The 21964-nt window shown below is 37.7% G+C and overlaps 1 protein-coding gene across 8 annotated transcripts in view; it reads left to right on the top strand.

The window, feature by feature from the left end:
* The window catches only part of tcf7 (transcription factor 7), a 101445-nt gene that overhangs the window by 66468 nt on the left and 13013 nt on the right, over positions 1-21964 (top strand). For 4 of the 8 annotated variants that reach the window (XM_074672046.1, XM_074672049.1, XM_074672052.1 and 1 more), the window contains exons 5-9: positions 9844-9931; positions 18365-18484; positions 18577-18739; positions 21305-21412; positions 21875-21922. In XM_074672046.1, the coding sequence (XP_074528147.1) occupies positions 9844-9931; positions 18365-18484; positions 18577-18739; positions 21305-21412; positions 21875-21922 (527 nt within the window). The remainder of the gene's footprint in view (positions 1-9843; positions 9932-18364; positions 18485-18576; positions 18740-21304; positions 21413-21874; positions 21923-21964) is intronic. The other 4 variants (XM_074672047.1, XM_074672051.1, XM_074672055.1 and 1 more) reach the window with 1 other exon arrangement.

Consider the following 21964-nt stretch of genomic DNA (forward strand, 5'->3'; position numbering starts at 1 on the left):
AGGTGAACAAAAGTCCATTCTCTTCTTTGAATGTCTGATGAGATATCCGAGTGTGACCTCAGGCAATTTTCTGCCTGCTGCGTCTGGAAATCCCCTTTATCCTTCAAAAACGCTCTCCCTGTCTGGTCTAGACTGTGTGTGTGAGTGTGTGTGTGTGTGTGTGTGTGTGTGTGTGTGTGTGTGTGTGTGTGTGTCCGTGTTTGACGCTAGTGACTCAGCTCTTAATGACAGACTGAGCCACCTGCTTCAAACCCCTATCGCTCACACACACTCACACACACACAGATACAGAGAGACAGAGAGGGAGAGCTAACACCTGGCTATTTTGCATAACCTTTCTCACACCATCTCACCTAAATCCTGACTACATCCCCTCTGCGTAACATCACACACACACATGTACACACACTCTACCTTACGTCACTCACATCATTCATCAGCTTTTTGCAGGTAGAGTTGCCTCACCTGTGATGTCATTCCCTGTACACCTATCAACACCTCTCAGAGCTCAGTTTGGATCACTTCAGTCTTTCACCTGTTGACAGTCAGAGGATTAAAACTGCAGCGTAGAGCTTTTACCTGTGGTTTTAAAAATGATGCTGTGCTCTCAGGTTCAGCTCAGTCTTTTTTTATATAATACACTTAGAGAAACACTGAACGTGCCTTGGAGATGGTTGGTTTTAGTGAGCTGAACTCAGAATCTTACACCATGTTTCTTAATCACGTTTTATTTCTAAATTGTAAAATAATCAATCAATTCACAAGCAAATATTATTTTGTTGTTGCCAGTAAGAAATCCATGATTTTAAAGTTTTGCAAGCCATCAGATTTATTTTGTTAAATCCATCGGTCTTACTCTTGTAGAGGAAGTCAGTTTGTTAAATTTGGTTACAATAGGCAGGGTCAAAGAGGAGGTCTACGGGATCCAGTAGGGACATAAGACGTGTTTCCACCAAGCAGACCGGTTCGATTTGTCTCGTTACGGCGCGCATTTTGATGTGTTTCCACTGACTTATCCCGAGACAGATCCCCAAATAACCGAGATAAGCTGTCCCACTTTTTGGGACTCTTTCTTATGGGTGCCAGACTGAACCGACAACACTGCAGACCGTTGATTGGTCAAAAGAATCGTCACTTACCCCGACAGTGGCTGCATTTCTCCTGGCGGCACACAGACTTCTCTGAAACAAAGCTTGATTGTTCTTTGTATCAAAGAGCTACATGCCAATCACAGAGAGGACGAAATGCTGCATATCTACCATCGTTGCTCTTTGTTTACTGTGTCACGACTTTCTTCTTCATTGGATTAATAAGCAGATTAAACTGTGTCGCGCTGCTACAGCGTTATGCTATTGTTTAACAGCTGCAGCTTTCGGCATCTGGCTTACACACCACCGACCATGAGAGGGCACAGTTTTGCTGTGGAAACGCAAACAGGATCAGGCTTAACTGTACCAAACTGTGCCAAACCGTACTGAACCGAACCAGACTGCTTGGTGGAAATGGGGCTTAAGTCTAAAATCAGGCCTTAATACTCACCTGAGGTTTCTAACAGAAAATTCAAGTCAAAGTTTTGGTCGGTTTCTTGAAAAGTCAGTCACATATTTGCATTTCAGTTTCTCAAGAAAGATCTTCCTTTTTAAGGATTCAATCGAAAAGTCTGTTTTTTTTTTACCATTTGTTTATTGAAGCTTTTATTTGTCGCAAAATTGAACATTTTTACAGCCAATTAGGATAAAAAGATTTCCTTTTTAAGATGGAGTAAAACAAAGCTAAACTGAAAATGAACATACTCACATGCCCAAGCTAGTGAAAAGAAAATAGAAGTATGTGAAATTTAATGATTAGCATATTTCCTTGACGTGAATGATGATTGTTGAAATGCTGAGCCCTAACTTTTTAACTCTTACTGATCCTATTCAGAACCTCTGTTCGTAACTCTAAGCCAAAGCCTTCGAATTACAACATGATTAGTTTCCAGTAGCTCAGGAGAAAACAACACCGTCAGAATTTTTGGCAATTTTAAGACTTTTTTTTCTCTATAGGACCTCTGTCTTGAGATTTTTTTTTAAATTTTGGTTACTAGAAGTCTCAATTTAACAAGTTCAAAAGTCATACCCAGGTGTGTCATCTTTGCAGTTTTCATTAAAAAATTTACATCTGCTGTTTTCGGTCTTCCTGTTTGTAGTTTGCCAATTTTAGTGTAAACCTGCATTAATTATAAGTCTTCTTCTTCTTCTTCTTCCTCTTCTTCTTCTTCATGTGTGTTACAGTTGACTTATTTACATACGTTTGAAAAGCGTGTTTGGCATCAGCAGAGAAGATTTGGCAAATTTTTCACAGCCCACAGACTAAAATCTGCACGTTCATTGCAAATTTGGCTTCATTTAAAAAAGAAATTAACAGGCTTTCCAACACTATAAGATTGTATTCCACAAAGCATGGTTACAACAAAGAAATAATCTACCAAACACATGTTCCCAAAAACAAAATGATCAGTTTTCCACTGACACAAAAAGTAAAAACGGTTTTCCCTCGATAAAAATCAGCTGGTATTTCAGCGTTTCAGATATTTTCTTTGTGTGGATGATTCTTAAATTACAGTTTCCTCCAGGTTTACCTTTGGGCTTCTGCTATAATCATTTGATCTCTTGTAATTTCAGTGGTCTTCCACTACTTTCTTTGCTGGCTCTATAATTAAAGCACTCATGCATCACTTACATGTTCGGGTTGAAAGAAAACCACAGATATGATTACTATTTTTGTCTTTTTTCTTTAATCTTTGTTTTTGCCTCGTGTCTCTGTCAAAAGCACCGACCAAGTGTGAAATCCAAGAGCAGAGTAGACTTTAGGTGAAGATGTTCACATTGTGGCACCATCGTGTCGTGATGTTTGTGGCAACCAGTTCGATGTTTGTGTGAAAGCAGCTTCTTGTAGATTACTATAATAATCACACCTAGTTCAGCCTTTGGTCACACATCTTTTCTAAAGCTTACACCTCACAGCTCTCTCTTTGTTTTCACATCAGGGTCTACTTCCTGTGTTTTTTTTTCTTTTCACCAGAGCCCTCAGAGCATCTTGACTTCTTTTTAACTTCATATTAACCACATGAGGTAGAAGCTGATCGAAAGTTTATCAGTGTAACCTTATTTGACTTTGTTTAGTCAAGGGGATCCCTAACTTTTCAGTCTGAGATTTTTTTGATGTGCATGGTTTTCATCAGAATAAAGACACAAATTTTTGAGAACAAAAGCAGCTGTTTTTTCTTTTAGATTTGTCATAAATATGTTTTCTTATAACCGTCAAAATAAAATTGAATCCACATTTTGAGTTCAAATTTTGCAAAAAAAAAAAAAAAAAAACATAGTCAAGAATCACTAATCTGCTTTTCACGAGGCTCTGGTGTGTCACGTCTTCGGCCCAGCTGGTCAGTCCAGTCACTTCTGGCTTTTCAACACTCAGCAAAAGTAGCCGATCCAGCATCGTCACTTTGCTTTGACTGAGTTTCAGAGATGACTGTCTGCTCGGACACCAGAGCGTAAAATAAAAGGAGAAAAGAGAAATGAAACGCGTCTGCTGGCTCTCACTCTCTTATTTCAGTTAACTGAAACTGTAGTCTCATGTGATCTTCAGGAATTACTGTACACATGCTGCAGAGGCAGAGGGTGAACTAACAAACAGCATGTTTCAGTTGCCTGAACAGTTTTTGGACTTCGAAAATTCAAATTGCCCAGTATTTTGACAAAAAAAAAATCATGATTATATATAGTAAAGTTGGCTTTTTTTTTTAGTAATTCTCAAAAAATATGGAAAGTTTCTAAAATGATGATAAATTTAAATTTGGTGGCTTGCAAAACATTTTATTTATTTATGTATTTTCTTTATTTATTTTTATTTATTTAATGTTTATTTTTATTCTTTATTTATTTTTATTTATTTATTCATGTAATTTTTCATTTATTTCTATTTATTTAATTTTTATTTTTATTCTTTGTTTCTTTATTTTTTTTTCCTCTCTCTCTCTCTCTCTCCGTCTTTTTAATCACTGTATGTCTGTCTATTTTAAATGGACTCTTTGAATCTGCCAATGAAGGTGATGATGATGATGATTCAAACCTGATATTCAATTAAAAGGCAGAGACACCATTTCAGATGGAAAAAAAACTAAAATTTCAAATCTATTAATTTTATTTTTCAATGTTTTAGTTTTATTTAATGAAAACTGTAAACATTTTTTAAATTCAATGCCAGCTTCGTGTTTAGAAACTTGAGAAAGTGCATGTTAGTTGTGCTGTACTATGATGGAGGTCTTAAAGTGACATTTTGTCCCATTCCCATCTGATCTAAAACTTCAGCCACTCAACCTTTTTGGGTTTTAATCATAATGCACAAAATTAATTCAACAGGTAATAACTCAGGGCTGCAGGCCAGCCAGGTAACCACTTAACCATCAGAAGTGATTTAGCGCCCTAAATAAGTAATGTTCTCCTTGCAAGGACGTCTGGACGGTTATTCACTCCAGTTCAGTCCATCCGACATGAGCCAGAAACAAGAGAAGCCACATGTGTTTCTGGATCATGTCTGTATCTGGGTTTGCATGGTCCAGTTTAGCCTGCATTAGTGGAGTGATGGTTTTTTTTTAAGTGATTTTAAGTCCATGTGGTGACTTCCACTACAGAGTCCTGTTTGTTTTTAATGCAGTGCTGCCTGAGGGCCTGTTTTTTGCATTGTTCATTTTGTGCAGAACTTTATCCAGAGCCTTTGAATTTATTGATAATATCATGAGAGAGCAGACCTCTTCCCAACTTTTTTCAGCCTCTCTTTCCTGTTTTTAACCCAGTCATGTTGAGCGAAGGTGCTCCATGTGCTTTGTTCTTTTTAGCATTACACAACTTTTTAATTTTTTAGTTGTTCCTGTACATGCTCTGTGAAATGTGTTGCTGGCATTGTACACTTGTTTAAGTAGCATGAGATCTCTACAAAACAACACTTTCTAGTTCAGACATCTATCATTTGTTTTTTTTCACAATATTTTTAATGAAATGCACAGTTTAATAGAATAAAGCTTTATAACCCAAGCTTAAAACAGTAAAGCAGAGGTTAAAGATTTCAAGGGGATTTTTAAGGCTTTAAAATTTGTGAACCTTTTCAATATTTTTCATCATCCTTTTACACAGAGTTCACATTTGTTAATAGTAATAATAATAATTGTTATTATTATTGTTATTTTCAATGTTATTATTATTATTATTATTATAATTATTATTGATAATGAAAATAATTATTTATTTATGTATTTATTTATTATTGCGTACATTTTTGGTCAGTGGGTCTACCCTATTCAGAGGTTGTTCAAAGAAATAGTTGTCTTTTTTAATCTATCATAATTCAAGCTTTTAGTTACAACTATTACTCTGTACCTTAACTTGATCAAAACTTTACAATTTTATCAACCAGTGTTAAAAAATATTTTCTCTCAGTGGTATTTTTTTTTTTGCCTCTTTAGCATTTAAAAACTTTTTATCTGTTTTATCTAAAAGTATTTTTGTACAAATAAAGAACTTAAATCAATAGAGACACTTTATAAGACAAAGAACATACACCATTCAAAAGCAAGGCTGAAGTGTGATCGCTTCATTGGGGAAACTGAAACATGAAAAGAAGTTTTTTAATTTTTTTCAAATGGTGACATGTTTTTTTTTCTCTATATTTAAATGAATTACGGATAGTGAGTCACTCTGCTTAAAAAAACAACCTCAGCATATGAAAATCAGAAACCGTGTATTGGAAATGAAACGTGATGAATAATAAGACAGAAATGATACAGTCATATTCGCACAGCTTGCTAAAACGAAGTTTGACGCTGTCGAAAATCAACTTTAACTTTTGCTGTGAGTAAAATGAGTCGGCACACTTGACCACCCTTACTGTAATCAAACACTGTAAACTTTCTTCTTCTCTCAGACTCTTTTATGTCACCACACCGGCTGTTTGTCAAGTCATTCGAAAACTTTAATGCTCCAGCACTTACACTCTCAGTGGTTATAAACACCACAGCACATTATCAGTGCAGGAAAGCTATTTTCAGCCCCTCCACTTTCATTTTTACAAACACACGTTTTCATACCGAGCTCACGCAAGGCCACTTTGACTCAAATAATTTCCCTTTCAACTTTTTCCCGAGGTGCTGATACGGAGAATGTGAGATAGTCGCTGCGATTGTCATTAGACAGCGGCTGAAAAAAAAGGGGCATTCCAAAGAAAACTGCCCCATGCAGGTTTACCAACATCAGTGTTGATCGTGTCAGTGTGAAGCAGAAACATGGGTTACAGGAAAAAGATGAATAGAAATTTCCATCATGTTTTATTTTTCAAAATAAAAAATTTTCGTCATGTTCGCAGCATCTTCTCAGAATATTAAATCACTCGTTTCTCAGCTGGGTGTACATATTTAAAGTGGATTGTCAGAATTTTATCAAAAGGAAAACATCAGTTCAGAGAATTAATAAAAGAGTTTAAAAAGTCCATAAGAGCCTAAGAGCATGACCAGATTGGTGTTAGCCCTCCGGCAAAACAATAATACAACCACGGTTGGTGCATTTCAACAAGATTCCTGCAAAAACATGCAAGACTGAGGTGTATATGGAAGTAAAAATACTAAAACTTTAGATATGCATACCTTTGATGCTGAAATATAATATTTTTAAGTCTGAAGATGCAGAAGTAGCACAATGCTAGCTGCATGCTACAACCTTTTTAACCCATTTTCCCCCTTTTTTGAATCATTATGGGTTTTTTTCTTTATTTGTTGTTATCAAACAAACATTTTTCGTTGCAATTGCCTTAATAATGTAACTATTAGTCACCCAGCTTACATTAATTCAGCTGTTTCTGGGAAATCTAATGTTACCTAGTTACTGTTGCCAGATTAATCAGTTAGCCTTCAGCACTTCTGTTATGAAATATTCCCTATGGTCAATTTTTGCATCTATTCGAAAAAATTTCACAAAGAAAAAGTGAAAAGCAAGTGTTAGATATTGTCTCCTATCTCCTGGGTTTAGCAGCAGCTATAGATGCAAAAATGTTGTCCTTGTAAATACGGACCTCTGCCGTATTTGATATACTTGTTATCAGCAGCTCCATCCCATCTTGACTTTGATTGGTTGGTGGTGGAAAACGCTGGTGAGCTGGGAAGTTTTCCAAAAGTTGAAACATTTTGAACCAAGAGTGTTGAAAGCACAGTGAAATTGTTCATTCATTCATTTATTCATTCATCGTTTCATTTTTTCTGTAAATATTCCCACATATATATTTTTTTAGTATATTTTCATTTTAATGTATTTGTTATTATTTTTTCTCCTTGTTTATGCCTTGTATGTGCAAATGTACTTGGCAATAAAACTTGATTCTGATTCTGAAAACAGTGTTAATCATCAGTAAAAACTTCCATTGCCATTGTTAGTAGACACAGGCCCTTAGAGAAATACAGAGTTTTCAATTTTGTTTAACTGATGATGCGTCGCTCTTTGGCTTTAATTGGTTAGCAGAAAAATGATGGAAAGAGGAAAGCATTTTTGTAAAGGTTGATTTCTGAACCTTTTTGAACAGCTGCTAGTGGACACAGGCCCTTGGCGCAATAAAGAATAATACTCAGATTGTTTTTACACTCCAGAGCTGATTGTTTTTATACTCCTGACACCATATGACAAGTTGAATGCTCCGTTAGAAAATGTAATTTTAGACTTATTTTGAGCCACATTCACCTTATCAGTCCAGAAAAATATCTTATTTCAAGTTATTCAAAGAAAAAAATGAGGTCTGAATTGCTTGTTATAAGTTAGAAGAATCTTCCAATAGAGAAAAATTACTTGTATTAAGACATAATTCTACTTTCAAGCAAATTTTGTAGCAAATTTCTCTTTTTCCATTGGCAGTTTTTTTTTGACTCGGTACAAGCAATTCAGTCCCTGTTTTGTCTTTAAATAACTTGAAATGAGACATTTTTCTGGCCTGATAAGTTGAATGTTGCTCATATCAAGTGTAATAAGACAATTTCTACCTCAAATAAGACAAAAAAAACACTTGATAGGATTTAAGTTTTTCAAATGTTCTTACTGAGATAAACATTGAGAGTCAGAAGTTTACGCCTGTGTTGTAAGTGACACAATCCTACTCCTACTTTAAGTTATATTGTGGGGAAAACAATCATTTCCTGTTAATCAGGACTGTACCAAATATTACTAAAGACTTCTGATGATGCATCTCTAACACCTTCCTCTCCAAGCTTCCTTTATGTCCACTGCAAAAAACTGAAATCTCATCAAGTGTTTTTGTCTTTTTTTTAAGTAAAAATTGTCTTATAATACTTGATATAAGCCAAATTCAACTGAGCAGTACAGTAAAATGTCTTTCAATCTTTTAACAACTTGAAATAAAATATTTTTCTGGACTGATAAGTTGAATGTGACTCATATTAAGTCTAAAAAGACATTTTTTACCTTAAATAAGACAAAAACACTTGATAAGATTTGTTTTTTTTTCACAGTGTCCCTGTTCTTCTCCAGCCTGTGTGCACCAACACTGCACACAGATAAACGCTGAGTCCTTGTCTTGTCGTGCTGTGTTGTTGTCGCGTTCTGAACTCAGCCTGAGGGGGAACAAACCAAACCCTGTGTTTACCATGTATGTTGGACCGGGTGTCAATTTGGGACAAGCTGCTGAGAAAATCCTTCCATGATGTCACTGTGACCTTTTAGATCAGCGACGGTAGGAGAGACGTCTCTTCTGCCTCGTCAGAAGCTGATAACGTTTTGTTTTGTTTATCAAGTAAAAATGTGAATCAGAAAATTGAAGGATGCATGCAGGAGGGATCATACTACATCAAACTGTAATAGTAGATCAGATCTGTGGAAAGATGATTGAAACAAAGAGAGGTGAAGAAAGGAGTAGAGGTGATGAAGGACAGACAACAGGAAGGGAGGAAAAAGAGGGAAAAGGAAAAATAAAGGTGAGAAAGAGGACAGAAATTAGGCGTTAGGGCCTAAAGTGAAGAGAGGATGAGGAAGGAGAGGTGAGGGGAGGGGAATGAGGAAGGGCGTGGCGGGACAGACAGAGGGAGGAGAGGAAGGATGGCAGTGGTGAGACAGGTCGACTGACTCAGTCACATTCCTCTCGTCCAGATTTATAGTGGCTCGGGGTCTTGAAACAGGCCCGGAGCCGCGGCCAAATTACAGTCATCGAGAGCATTCCTGCGCTGCAAACACAGGTTAGCAGCCGGGCCGCGCTAAGTGCTAGGTGCTGCCTGTTGACAAATGACTTCCTTTGAAGGGCACAAAGAGAGGCCGAGACAGAGAGACGGGATATTTACTGTGTGAGGCAGCGGAGAGGAGCTGAGTGTGTTCCTTTTGTTGGAAAACATCTTCACCAAAAGTAGAGATGAAGACGTGTTTGTTTGGGTGTGTGTCGATCCAGATCTGTGCCAGTGTTTGAAAAGTGGGAACCAGAAATAAACCAGTGAAACCAACTGGCGACATGGGCTCCCAGTGCAGGATGCCACACACACACTCGCACTCACACACACACAAAGCATCTTCACACAGCAGCATCTCACACTCCTCTGAGCTGGGAACCTCAGCTCAGGCCATCATGAGTTTAATACCAGGTTCCCAGACTGCTAATAGCCCTAATAACATGCAGAGCAGGGGCCAAACCCAGGGGCCGCTGACCTAACCCTAATGAGTGTGTGTTTGTTCCAAGAGGCAGAGGGAGCGGAGCATTTATTAAGGGAATGACATCTTTAGTGATGATGTTAAAGTGTGTGTCGATGTTTTACGTGTCCTGCAGGCGTTCACAGGCACCAGTCCCAGGATCTCTCAGGGTACTACTCCCTCCCTCCAGGCGGTGTCGGTCAGATCACTCCCTCTATGGGCTGGTGAGTCTCACACACTTACACACACACATGCACACACATATCTTTACATGCTGTGACTCACTCAGTCCTTGTCTACTTTGTTTTGTTATGACTGTTTCTAACAGTTTGAATGTTTCCTCAGCATGAATTAATAACATGTCAGTCATGAGATCTGGTGTAGAGCTGAATTTTTAGCTGCAATAATGTTATACTCAACATGAATAGACTTTATGATAAAACTATTTAAAAAAAAAAAAAGAAAAGACTGCCTTAGGATATTAAATGCTGATATATATATATTTTTTCTGTTGTTTTTTTTTAAATGGGCAAAAGGAGTCTGAAGGTTTAGCTTAAATCTTTGACTCAAGTGTTTATTTTTTTGTCACTACGAGGATTAATGGAGACAATCAAGGCACAGTTCAAAAAATAAAAAAAAAACATTTATCTCTATTAAATTTTCAGCAGTTGTCTTTCATGCAAAATAAAAGGAAACAAAACATTTAATTTTCTGTGATAGCCACACCTGTTATGTGGGAGACAGCCTAGTTAACTTACAGGATCATTGCTAAGTGTCCATCAAGCCAACATGACGGAGGATTTAAGGCGAATGGGCGACTCAGACTGTGAAATGTAACATGTAACATAAGATTTCACATCATGTTGAAAGGATTAAGCTAATTAGACACAGTACACAGTTTGCTCCATGTTGAATTTCATGTGCACTGCAAAAAACTGAAATTTTATCAAGTTTTTTGTCTTGTTTTAAATAAAAATTGTGTTATTTCACTTGATATGAGCCGTATTTAACTTATCAGTACAGAAAAATGTCCTGTTTCAAGTTGTTTAAAGACAAATTGAGGTCTGAATTGCTTGTAACAAGTTAAAAAAAACTGCCAAGAAATAAGATAAACACTTAAGACTATAATGTCTTAATATGAGAAACTTTTCTCTTGCTCCATTGGCAGATTTTTTATTTCTTGTTACAAGCATTTTAGACCTCATTTTTGTCTTTAAATAACTTGAAATAAGACTTTTTCTGGACTTACCAGTGTGAAAAATGTGCCACATATCAAGCCTAAAAAGAAATTTTCTACAAAAAAAATAGACAAAAACACTTGATAAGATTTCAGTTTTTGCATTGTAGATTTGTTTTGCAGACAGAGTGATCACATTTACGACGCAAGCAAACGCATCAAACCTTGGTCAGAGTGAAGACATAAAGTGCACAGTGTTTCACCATCTATATATATAAATATAGCAGCATTGGTCTGTAAAATAAATAAATCAGATAAATAAACACAGTAAAACACAATAAAAACCAGCATGGACACATTTGTGGATTCTAAGACTGACAACAGTTTGGGTTAGGTGAAATTTAGTGTCAGCAATGTCGGCTATAAGTGTAAGAAAACTGTCACAAACTGCCTGTTATTTAAATGTTAAACATCACACACACAAAAAAGATTATCAACATGACAATCCTCAGATCACACACATGTAATGCCATAAGCTTGTCATATTGTTGATGACACTTCCCAGTCTGCTCCTCTCATTGGTCACTCCGTCCAAGTCCAACCGTGAGTCTTTAATGTTACATGATGATCAGGAGCAGTGAAACAGCCGTGCTAACACCACAGTCTTGAAGACAATTTGAAGGAATAACAGAAAATGATGAGCCTAAAATCTAGCTTTAAATTGATTAATGTGTGGCCAGCCTGAGTTGAACAAGTTGTTAAAACTATGCGGAAATAACAGAAATGTAAAGCAGAGCTCAGCTGATCTTTGGATTTAGCGATGAATTTGCAGACAGTGATATGATGAGCAACAAATCTAAACCTCTCAGTGCAGGTGCACAGAGTCAAAGCCCCTCAATTAGTCCGTCAGTTTTTATTTACATGACACCTTTTGTACTAACCCAAGTGGGTACTTTATAGGTACTGACCGAATTCTGTCTTAAGTACCTGGTACCGATTCACGTAAAATCAAAGGTACCATGTTTAGGTACCTAAGTGCATTGTTGTGACTGTGAGGAAGTGGAAGAGTAGGCGATTTATTATGCTAGACATAAACACAGCATTGCAAGGTTATATGTTGAAGAATGAAAATGTTAAATTTAACAACTTTGAGTTTTTATTATTAAAAAAATTAATATTTTTTACCACATAATCATAAAAAAGTACCAAAAATTGGTACCATTGGGTACCGATAATGATTACCAGATACCAAACAGTACCGTATTGTTTCATATGTGAAAGGTACCCATCCCTAAATCCAAGTCAGGTTAAGTATTTTAAAGTGATTAAATCTTGTGTTTTTAAATAATTCAAAAGTTAAAAACAAGTTAAAGCAGCAAAGGTTGAAGATAAACAAAAGTGATTGAAAAAATACCAAATTGTAGAAACTGGTGATACTACCCCTTTATTTGTATTTTGACATGAACTATATGTTTGTAGAAATGAGCCTTTATTTAACCTAAACTCCTGATATTGATTTGTTCAGATTTGTCAATTAAAATTTGTCATTTTTCCGTCTTAAGTCATGGGTAACTAAATTCTTCCTGGTTATGGATTTGAAAAGGTTAAGACATGTTAAAGTCGACCTTTTGGGAATGAGAATTTTGTCGCTGTTTTCTTTTATTTAACCGATCAAATTTATTAAAGCTCAAACTTTTACGTTTTTACCAAATCTCATCTTTAGCCTCTGATTCAGAAACATTGACTGATCCCTGGAGAAATATCTGTGAACTGCACCAAGCTGCATGCTCTCATAACATCACGTAACCTCTGACCCTCAAACATTAATCTTCTCCAAAACTCTTCTGCTAATCTTCACCACTCACCTCTGCCCTCCTTATTTTCATCATCATCATCATTATTCTCATCATCATCATCACACAGCTTCACACACACTCCGAGCAAAGGTCAGTGTTACATGAATACATCACTGACTCACCTGCTGTCAGAGCGACTCACCTGAGGGCTCTGTTGTCATGGGAGCGACGTCCTTTGATCCTCTGTGTTTGGGACTCGTACCTGAACCTGTGAACTCTGCTCGAAAAAAAAGGAATGTAGACGACTCAAGTGTGAAAAGACATTAAAAAAATATGTTTAACAATCTAATGTCACTTGAATCAGCACAAAGGAGTCCAGTAAAGATTTGTTAGTCAGTCTTTATTTATGATTTTCATGTTTCCATCATCTCCGCCGGGGATGTCACGTTGACTGATGGTGAACTTCTAATGTCAGCCTTCCATTGATTTCCGGATCAACGCAAATCCATTTATTTCAACCTACACTATCTGTGCCTGGACGAAATCCCCGTCAGGAGCAGCGAAAGGCTTACATCAAATGTCACAGAGATTTAAAAAGGAAGCTTAAACTCTGCGTGTGCATCTGCTCACATGTGACTTTATGTCTAAGACGAGCCCGGACGTTTCTCTCGTCCCTGATTTAAAGGCCTTTATCTTTCCCTGACACTTCAATGTGGATTTCCACAAATATTATTACCAGCTAATCTCCTTTAACCCAGATTATCTTCTTGTTTTGGGCCCCTTGTTGTGTGTTTCTTTGTTAAAGGAGACGAAAGAGAAGAAGCAGTGAAATGTCACTCTGTTGTTTCATGGTGTTTCCACCATTGGCCTGCGCTCTCCTCTTTGTCCCTTTATGACCACCTCCACATGTGCCCCCAGCCCTGACTGCTGTGGTGGGAGCTGGAGTCCCAAACATGTTGCATTATTAAATACAGTTTGAAACTGGAGCTGAAGAGGATGTTTTAAAGCCTCTTTACGTACGGATGGTCTGGATTATGCTTGTTCAAGCTTTTCCAAACAACAAGTGCTCTGACCTCTTTGAGAGGTGACGAGAGAGGCCAGTCACAGACGAGACTGCCATACTTTATTCTTTGAAGGGATGAATTTAAGTTTGTGGAGTATCACTCTGTTGTGACGCAAAGTTTTGGAAAGAGAACTAAAAAAAGAGACTTTCAAAGATGATCCCAGTGGAAAATTATCAGACCATGGATCGTAAAAGTTTGTGGAGTGTGTCACCATCTGATCCGCTGCATTTTTACAGCTCAGCAATGTCACAAACAATCACAGATGCAGAAATATCTCTCAAACTCCATCTTCAGGTGTCTTTGAGCACAGGCGTCAAGGCTTTGCTGTGGGTGAAGTTTTCAGAGAGGTAACCAAATACAGCTTCCCTCTCTGACCACATTTTAATATTTAAACCCATCCTCAAACTAAGGCTGCGCAATATGGCCAAAAACCGATATCTCAATATTTTAGGGTATATATTGCAATATATGATATATGTCTCGATATTCAGGTTTTTCCTCTAAATCATATATAAATGTTTAATTCAGCCTTTTGATGCATAAAGTGACACAAGTATAATAATTCAAGTACACCCTTCACCAAACTTTATGTAGTTACATATTTTCAGTTCCAATAAAATAATTTATTCAGACTTTTTGAACTGGCTAGTTATACTTTATTATATTATATATATATTTTTTTATATTATTTATAATATATTTTATTTTTTCATATTATTTATAATATATTTTATTTTTTATATTATTTATTTTAAATTTTATTATACTATATTATATTATATTATTTTAAATTAAATTATATCATATTAATTTATTAAATTATATTGTATTTTATTATATTGTATTTTATTATATTATATTATATTATATTATATTATATTACATTATATTACATTATATTATATTATATTATATTATATTATATTATATTATATCATATCATATTATATCATATCATATTATATCATATTATATTATATCACACTTTGAAAATAACATGAACTAAAGCAGGAGATGACTTAATATTACTTCCATTTCCATAACTCAGCTACCTGGATATTGTTGGTCACGCTGAAAGGACTCTAGTGACTTCTGTCTGTAAGGCTAGGCCCTGGTTGTATTGTACTGGATTCAAGAATGAGTGCAGAGAAACGAAAGTGAAACTCAAGTACTTGTCACCTTCATTTGCATCTGTTAAGGAAAGTATTTTTAATATTTTTAAGAAAACAGAATTCTATAGCTCAAAATCTTGACGCGAAAAAGAAAAAAGTTTGGATTCTGCACCCCAAAAATTAGTTAACATCAGCTGTCAGACCTAACTCAACAAAAATTGTGTTCCCCGGTGTAATAAATCAAAATACAGATTGACAGCTTTTAAGGGCTTTAGTGTAGCTGCAGATGCAAGTCTTAAGACTACATCACCGTCATCCAGGACTGGAAGGAAAACTCAGGAAATTGTTTGAACTGCTCCTTTAGCGGTCCTGAAGAGAATTTATTTGTGTTTTTCAAGCTATTTTGGAAAGTTGATGTCTCAAAGTAACAGACTGAAATACACTCCTGAACCAAAACTTGAGGCTGAGGACAAAATTAAAATAATTTATGTTTGGTGTAAGTGGATCGTCATAATGCAAAAAAGACGAAACAAGAGCAAGAGTCAAAAATGCATAAATTCAAGCAGGCTGCTTACAACCTATGTTTCACCTCGTCATTCTTTAAGTTTCATTCTTGGGTGTATTGAGACTCAAATTGGACCCCTAACTCTTTAAGATTGTAATAATTGTAGTGACAAAGACGTCAGACTGTCTAGTGTTTGGTTTCATTCCCAGCATGCCTTTGTGGAGCCATGTCGTTCACAATGAAGTCTTTTTTTTTTTTTTTTTGCTAGTGGCGTCACAGGCACTCAGTGGCATGTGTGACGCTCTTTCTGTTTGTTCTTCTGAAAGTTTCTCGATAATTTAAGTTGTTTACTCATACATCCTTTTGGGGATGAAGTGTTCCCTAGCAGACAGGAGCAGCACAGGATCACCAAAAACTCCTTCTCCTACATCCACTGTTGGGTTTGTAATCAGTGCAGGTGTTATTCAGCATCTCCGTGAGGTAATAACAGACCTGGCAGGGAGTTTGATCAGCTGTTGTTTGACCTGTGATGTAAACACAAGCACAGCCAGATTGTTCCTGCAGGAGCTGCGTCGTCTGATCCTCCAGATCTCCTCCCAGCTGACGGCCTCTGCTGCTGGGCCTCCTGGTGCTAACTTATACAGGATAGAGGAAGAGAAAGGACGTGTGTGTGTGTGTGTGTAATGGTTTCGTGTGTGGTTTAATTGCCTGAAATTGTCTTTGCATATGCTGTAACATAAGGAAGAGTCGGTTTAGCGCGGGGGATGGTGGTATTGGCTCTCAGGAGGTAGATGTGTGCTTTTATACATATCAAAGGCTCTTGCTTACATCCCATCCCCGCTCACTCTCGACCTCCCGCGGTGTGTGAGTGTGTGTGTTTCTGCTCCTGGTAAGCCATGTATTGACACACAGCTGTCAACAGTGCCGATCCGCAGCTCGGCGGGGGATCTCCGCGCATCACAGCATCACAAGAGCTTTTACAACAAAGTAGTTTTAAAGCATCAAACGCAGAGATTTCACTTTGGAGAAGAAGAAGGAGGTTTTTGGATCTTACTGAGGCTGAAGTTTATTTTGTAAAGACGGTTGTTTGCATATCGTAAAATACAGCACTTTAAAAGATACGCTCAAAAACTCAAACACCCACCACATACTTGTCTAAAATGTCTTTTTAGACTTAATTTAACCCACATTCACATCACTAGTCTAGAAAAATGTCTTGTTTTTAAGTAATTTAGTTATTTTTTACTTATTACAAGCACTTCGGACCTCATTTTTGTCTTTAAACAACTTGAAACAAGAACTTTTTCTGGACATATAAGTTGAAGGTAGCTCATGCCAAGTGTAACAAGATGGTTTTACTTAAAATAAGACAAAAGCACCAGATAAGATTTAAGTTTTATGCAGTGTATGAACAGTTAGTGTCATATCTAAGGGAAACTAAAGTGTTGTATGTTTTAAACATGTAAAAAAAAGATGGTGAAAGATGGGAAATATGTAGCTTAACTTCCCCAAAAGAAAGACTTTCACAGTGGATCAAAAGTCACAATCTGTGTCTGATTTTCTTCTTGAAGTTGTCTTAAAATTAGGATTTTCCTGACTTGACATTAAAGCCAAAGAGAGGAACAACCTCGCAGGGATGAACATGTTAAACCTGTAACTCTAAAAACCTCAAACTGTGGCCGTCTCTTTCCTCTGCTGTGCCGTGGCAGGCAGAGTCAGCCCGTCTACCCCGGCCTGTCCCCCTGTGGATTCAGGCAGCCCTACTCCTCCAACCTTCCCGGCTCCTCCTCCTACTCCAGGTATCGTAGCCGGCTGGCCGGACCGAGGCAAGAAAGCAAAAACGTCTACGAGCCCGCTCTGCATCTTCAAGCGTCTGTTTGTCCCAAAAACACCTGAGCAGGAGTTTTTTGTGCTACTTGGAAAAACTCGTGTTCAGGTCTTGTGTCCGCAGAAGCGATTCGAGCAGGCAGAAGAAAAAAAAAGCTGACACACACACACATACACTGTGACATTAACAGCTTTTACTGCTTTCGCTAACTGTTATCTCTGCCATCTGATCCCTGTTTGCTGAACTACCTGGTAAAGATGCTTTGTCTTTGCAGCGCTTTGCCCTGAAATCTTTTGAAGTGTTTTTTTTCTTATCGTAAGTAAGAAATGTCTTATTATACTTGATTTGAGCCACATTCACCTGAAAAATCCAGAAAAGTATCTTGTTTCAAGTTGTTAAAAAACAAAAATGAGGTCTTAATTGCTTGAAACTAGAATAATGTTTTAATACAACTTTTCACTTTTCTCTTTTTCCATTGGTAGATTTTTTTTTTAATTGTTACAAGCAAATTCAGACCTCATTTCTGTCTTTAAATGACTTGAAACAAGACATTTTTCTGGACTAGTCAGGTGAATGTGGCTCAAATTAAGTCTAAAAAGACATTTCCTACTGAAAATAAAACAAAAACACTTGAAAAGGTTTCAGTTTTTGCAGGGAACCAACTTCTGTAACCCCACTTTTTGGTATCTTTTTGAGTGACTTTTCAGGTGATTAAACTTTTTCTTTAATTTGAGAAGCTGAAATCTGTTTTGAGGCTTTAAAAGAGATAATTAATGGATGATCTGGATGGTTTAGAAAGTATCCACTCAAATGAGACTCATCACAAGACAAGAGAAAGGTGTGAAGGAGTGTTATCCTTTCATTCAGTTATGCTATGGCTCCCTCTAGTGGTGTAAACAGCTCACATGCATCCTGAACTAAAAGAGCCTTAGCCCTGTGTTTTCTCTACATGTTTGAGCTCTTTAAAGACTCTTCATTGATATAAATTCAGCCACTAACGATCCTGGCGGGAATAAACCACACACCCAGTTCCAGCTCATGTTTAGCGCTTTTTGCCTTTGAGCTCAAGCTTATAAACTCTTTCTTTTTTGCTCTTTCACTCACCGCTCTGGCTTCATGTGTTTTTCTAAGCTGACTTTTCTGCTCCTCTCGTATCTTTCTTCCTCCTCTCACAGGTTCCCTCACTCCCTGATGCTCAGCCCGTCAGGCATGCATCCTACAGGGATCCCCCACCCAGCTATAGTGCCCCCTACAGGCAAACAGGAGCACGACCATTACGACAGGGGCATGTACGCGTAAGTATCTTCCAGATTTTAAACCACTCTGAAGAGTTTTTCATGTGTCTCCTGTCCATGCATCTTACCCATTCTTCTTCTTCTCCTCACAGGAAGTCGCAGGTGGAGGTCAAACGAGAGAAGGAGCCCAAGAAGCCGGTCATCAAAAAACCCCTGAACGCCTTCATGCTCTACATGAAGGAGATGAGGGCAAAGGTCATTGCTGAGTGCACATTAAAGGAGAGCGCCGCCATCAATCAGATCCTGGGACGAAGGGTGAGGAGCACTCACACACACACACACACACACACACACACACACACACATGTTCACACAGCAACAACACACCCAGCTGAATAAAGGCTAATCCTGTTTCCAGGTCAGATTGTGATTTCACACATGAGGAACATGAGAGGGCTGAGCTCTGATTCCTTCACATCAGGGCCACAGAGATCATAACGCTGACTGATAATACAGAAAACCTGAAGATGCAGCTCAGATGTAGATCACACACAAAGAGGGAACAGCTCCTCAGAGGGATTGTGAAGTTGTTATAGCTCATATCTCTTTCAATGATTAGTGTCCGTGATCCATACTTGTTTTCAAACTGCAGTTTAAAATGATTTCTTAAATCTCCCTGATGAAATCTTATTACTTTACGATTGTCCCCATCATAAAGCACATCAAACATACTTTTATAATCCTTTTAGAAATTACATCAGCACATACACTTTGTCTCTTTCATCAGGATCAGATTATTTTTTCAATCAAAACAGATCATAATTTCTCAATTTTTTTACCAAACTGATTTCTTTGAGGCAGGTTTGCAAAATGTTGTGTACAGTTCTTTACAACTTTGCTCAAAAAAAGAAGAGGAAATTTGTTTCGTCAAAGCTTACAGTCATTTCTTCATCATTTGAGCGTCACATAAAAAGTTAACCAAGCTTTCCAACTTTTTCAGAGTCTGTATAACACTGGTGATGTTTGCCCTAGTAACCCCACAGTCAACTAGTGGGTCAAGTTTGAAAGCGTACCGTAAAAATATTAAATCAGAATCAGAATACTTAATTCTTATAAAGTTAGTGAATTTCTGCCAAGAGGTGGAAAACATTAATGACCAGGGGCTGTATGATCACATGATTCTGTTATGACCCCAATCTGGGGAAAAGGGGACACAGCACATTCAACCCCAGTAACGAAGAAGTAGTTTATTTGCCTCGGTCGAGAGCTGTGGCTAAAACAACAAACAAAAAGGGCCCTGCATTCCCTGAGCTGACCTATTCAGACAAAAATCCTCAAAACAAAAAACAAGTTCCATAACCTGGGAACATTCAAAAACAGGATAAACAGGGTTAAACGAAAAAAAAAAAGTCTACTTCCTCCTTCAAACTACTTTATAAAAACAGAAATTCACAGTTTAATTTTCTGCAGCCAGACAGGTGACCTTTGATAAGAGCAGCAGAGGTATGGGAAAAAGGGGGCGGGGCTTCACCTGAGTACAGCTTAAATAGCTGACATTTGAGCATCTCTTCCAATTGATCCTGGCTGACCAATAGGGATGCCTTTAACATTTTAAATGATATGGTGCCTGGTTATCTGTGTTGGTACCCAACGGCACCAATTTTTGGTAGTTTTGTGTGTTAATGTGGTAATAAATATTAATTTGTTGGGAGATCCAAAGCGTGCATGGAAAATCGCCTACTCTTCCACTCCCTCACAGTCACAAGGATGGGTTTAGGTACCTAAACATGGTACCTTTTCATTTGACATCAATCCTACTACAGATGGAATTAAGTTGGTACTTATAAAAGCACCTAATTCGGCACCCATCCCTACTGACCAATCCCTGCTCTCCACCTGCGTCTTGCACCCACACACATTCAACATACCCCCACACTCTCTTGCAGGGGAGGAGAGATAACAAAGGTACACCAAACATCACACATGCAAAATGACAGAGGGTCATGACAATTCTTTTTGAATGCTGCATTTGAAAAAATCACAGATGATTGATGATTATAATATAGCGAGCCAACACCTCACATTTGGAGGTCTAACTCTTTAAAACCCATCAGAGCGCTGGCACTTCCACTTTACAAGTGCTCTTTGAAATCATCGTAACCCATCAACCATTTGGGCTAGCAAGAAAATTCAAACAGCTCCTTACAGAAGACAAGACAAACTTTACGGCGATGTCTGAGGTTTCACAGTACTGCGCAGGAATTGTCACAGGGAATAATTAGCTGTTAAAAAAAGCTTTTAAACTCTTTGACCATTAGAAGAAGAGAAAAAAAATCAAACAAAATAGTCCAGGTTGCCTGCATGATACTTGGATGATACAGGGTTAATCTTTGCATCAAAGAAAAACATCAGACCTGATGTTCACTGAAATTTCTGGCTGGATGAAAATAAAAAAACTGTTAAAAAATCGGGAACCTCGACTGTCATTAGTTTTTCACAAGGAGTTCATTTTATCAGGGTATTAATCATAATGTAACTTGAGGTAAAGAAAAAAAGCATCTCTACATTTTGACTTACATGGCTCAAACAACAACAAAACAGTGTTTCATTTTGGTGGCACAGATCTGTACACCTCAAAGAAAAACTAAGGCTTGAAATGAAAAGTTGCAAAAGAGTTTTAATGTAAAAATAACTTCCAACTTTTGCAACAGTTGCACCTCCAGTTAAAAGACAGTTGAGAAAGCTGCTTTGTTAGTATTCAAAGCTGGTTTTCTTCAGTCACACCCACTGAAGCCTCAACCATTATAGACAAATACCTACTTTATGATTTGATAAATATATTAAAGTCTTCTTTCTTTCTGTGTTTGTGTGTGTTTTCAGTGGCATGCACTGACCCGGGAGGAGCAGGCCAAATACTACGAGCTGGCCCGAAAAGAGAGACAACTGCACATGCAGCTCTACCCGACCTGGTCTGCCAGAGACAACTACGTAAGTACTTCTCCTCTTCCTCCCAAACTTTGCTTCTCTTGCACTAAAGTATCATTTAAAGAAGACTGCCAGCTTTTCTTTGTTATGATTTGGAAAGTTGAGGCTAAATGACAGTCAGGAGGATGTAAACACTTAGTTGAGGCAGACAAGAAGCAAGAAGCATGACCAAGTAGATCTCTGTGAGAGTATTTGTTGTCCTCATCTCCAAGCTTAAGAAATCTGTCAGTTTATCTTTACTAGCCACTGTCTCAAACCCCTGCATGATCATTGGCTTCCAGACCTGTCAGTCCAAAGTCCAGAACATGTTCCTTAATGGCATGACATGATTGAATAGTCCCCTGAGATTACTGGAGGCAGTTTAACCTGTGTGGTGCATGTGTTTTAGTCTCATGTGTTGGGGATGTGCTGTATCTGGGCTGCTGTGTGCCTCTGACTTGTCAGTTTGCTGTTGAACTCTTGCAGGAGGCGGGCCTTAGCGGGGTCGCAGGGGAAAAGAGTAAAGCTGATTGGGTAGGGACACGTCTTATGGTGGATTTATGCCTCTGTGGTGGG

This window comes from Halichoeres trimaculatus, unplaced genomic scaffold (assembly GCF_033239565.1).
Source record: "Halichoeres trimaculatus isolate MK-OKI-2021-1 unplaced genomic scaffold, fHalTri1.1 fHalTri1_scaffold_6, whole genome shotgun sequence".
NCBI lineage: Eukaryota > Metazoa > Chordata > Actinopteri > Labriformes > Labridae > Halichoeres > Halichoeres trimaculatus.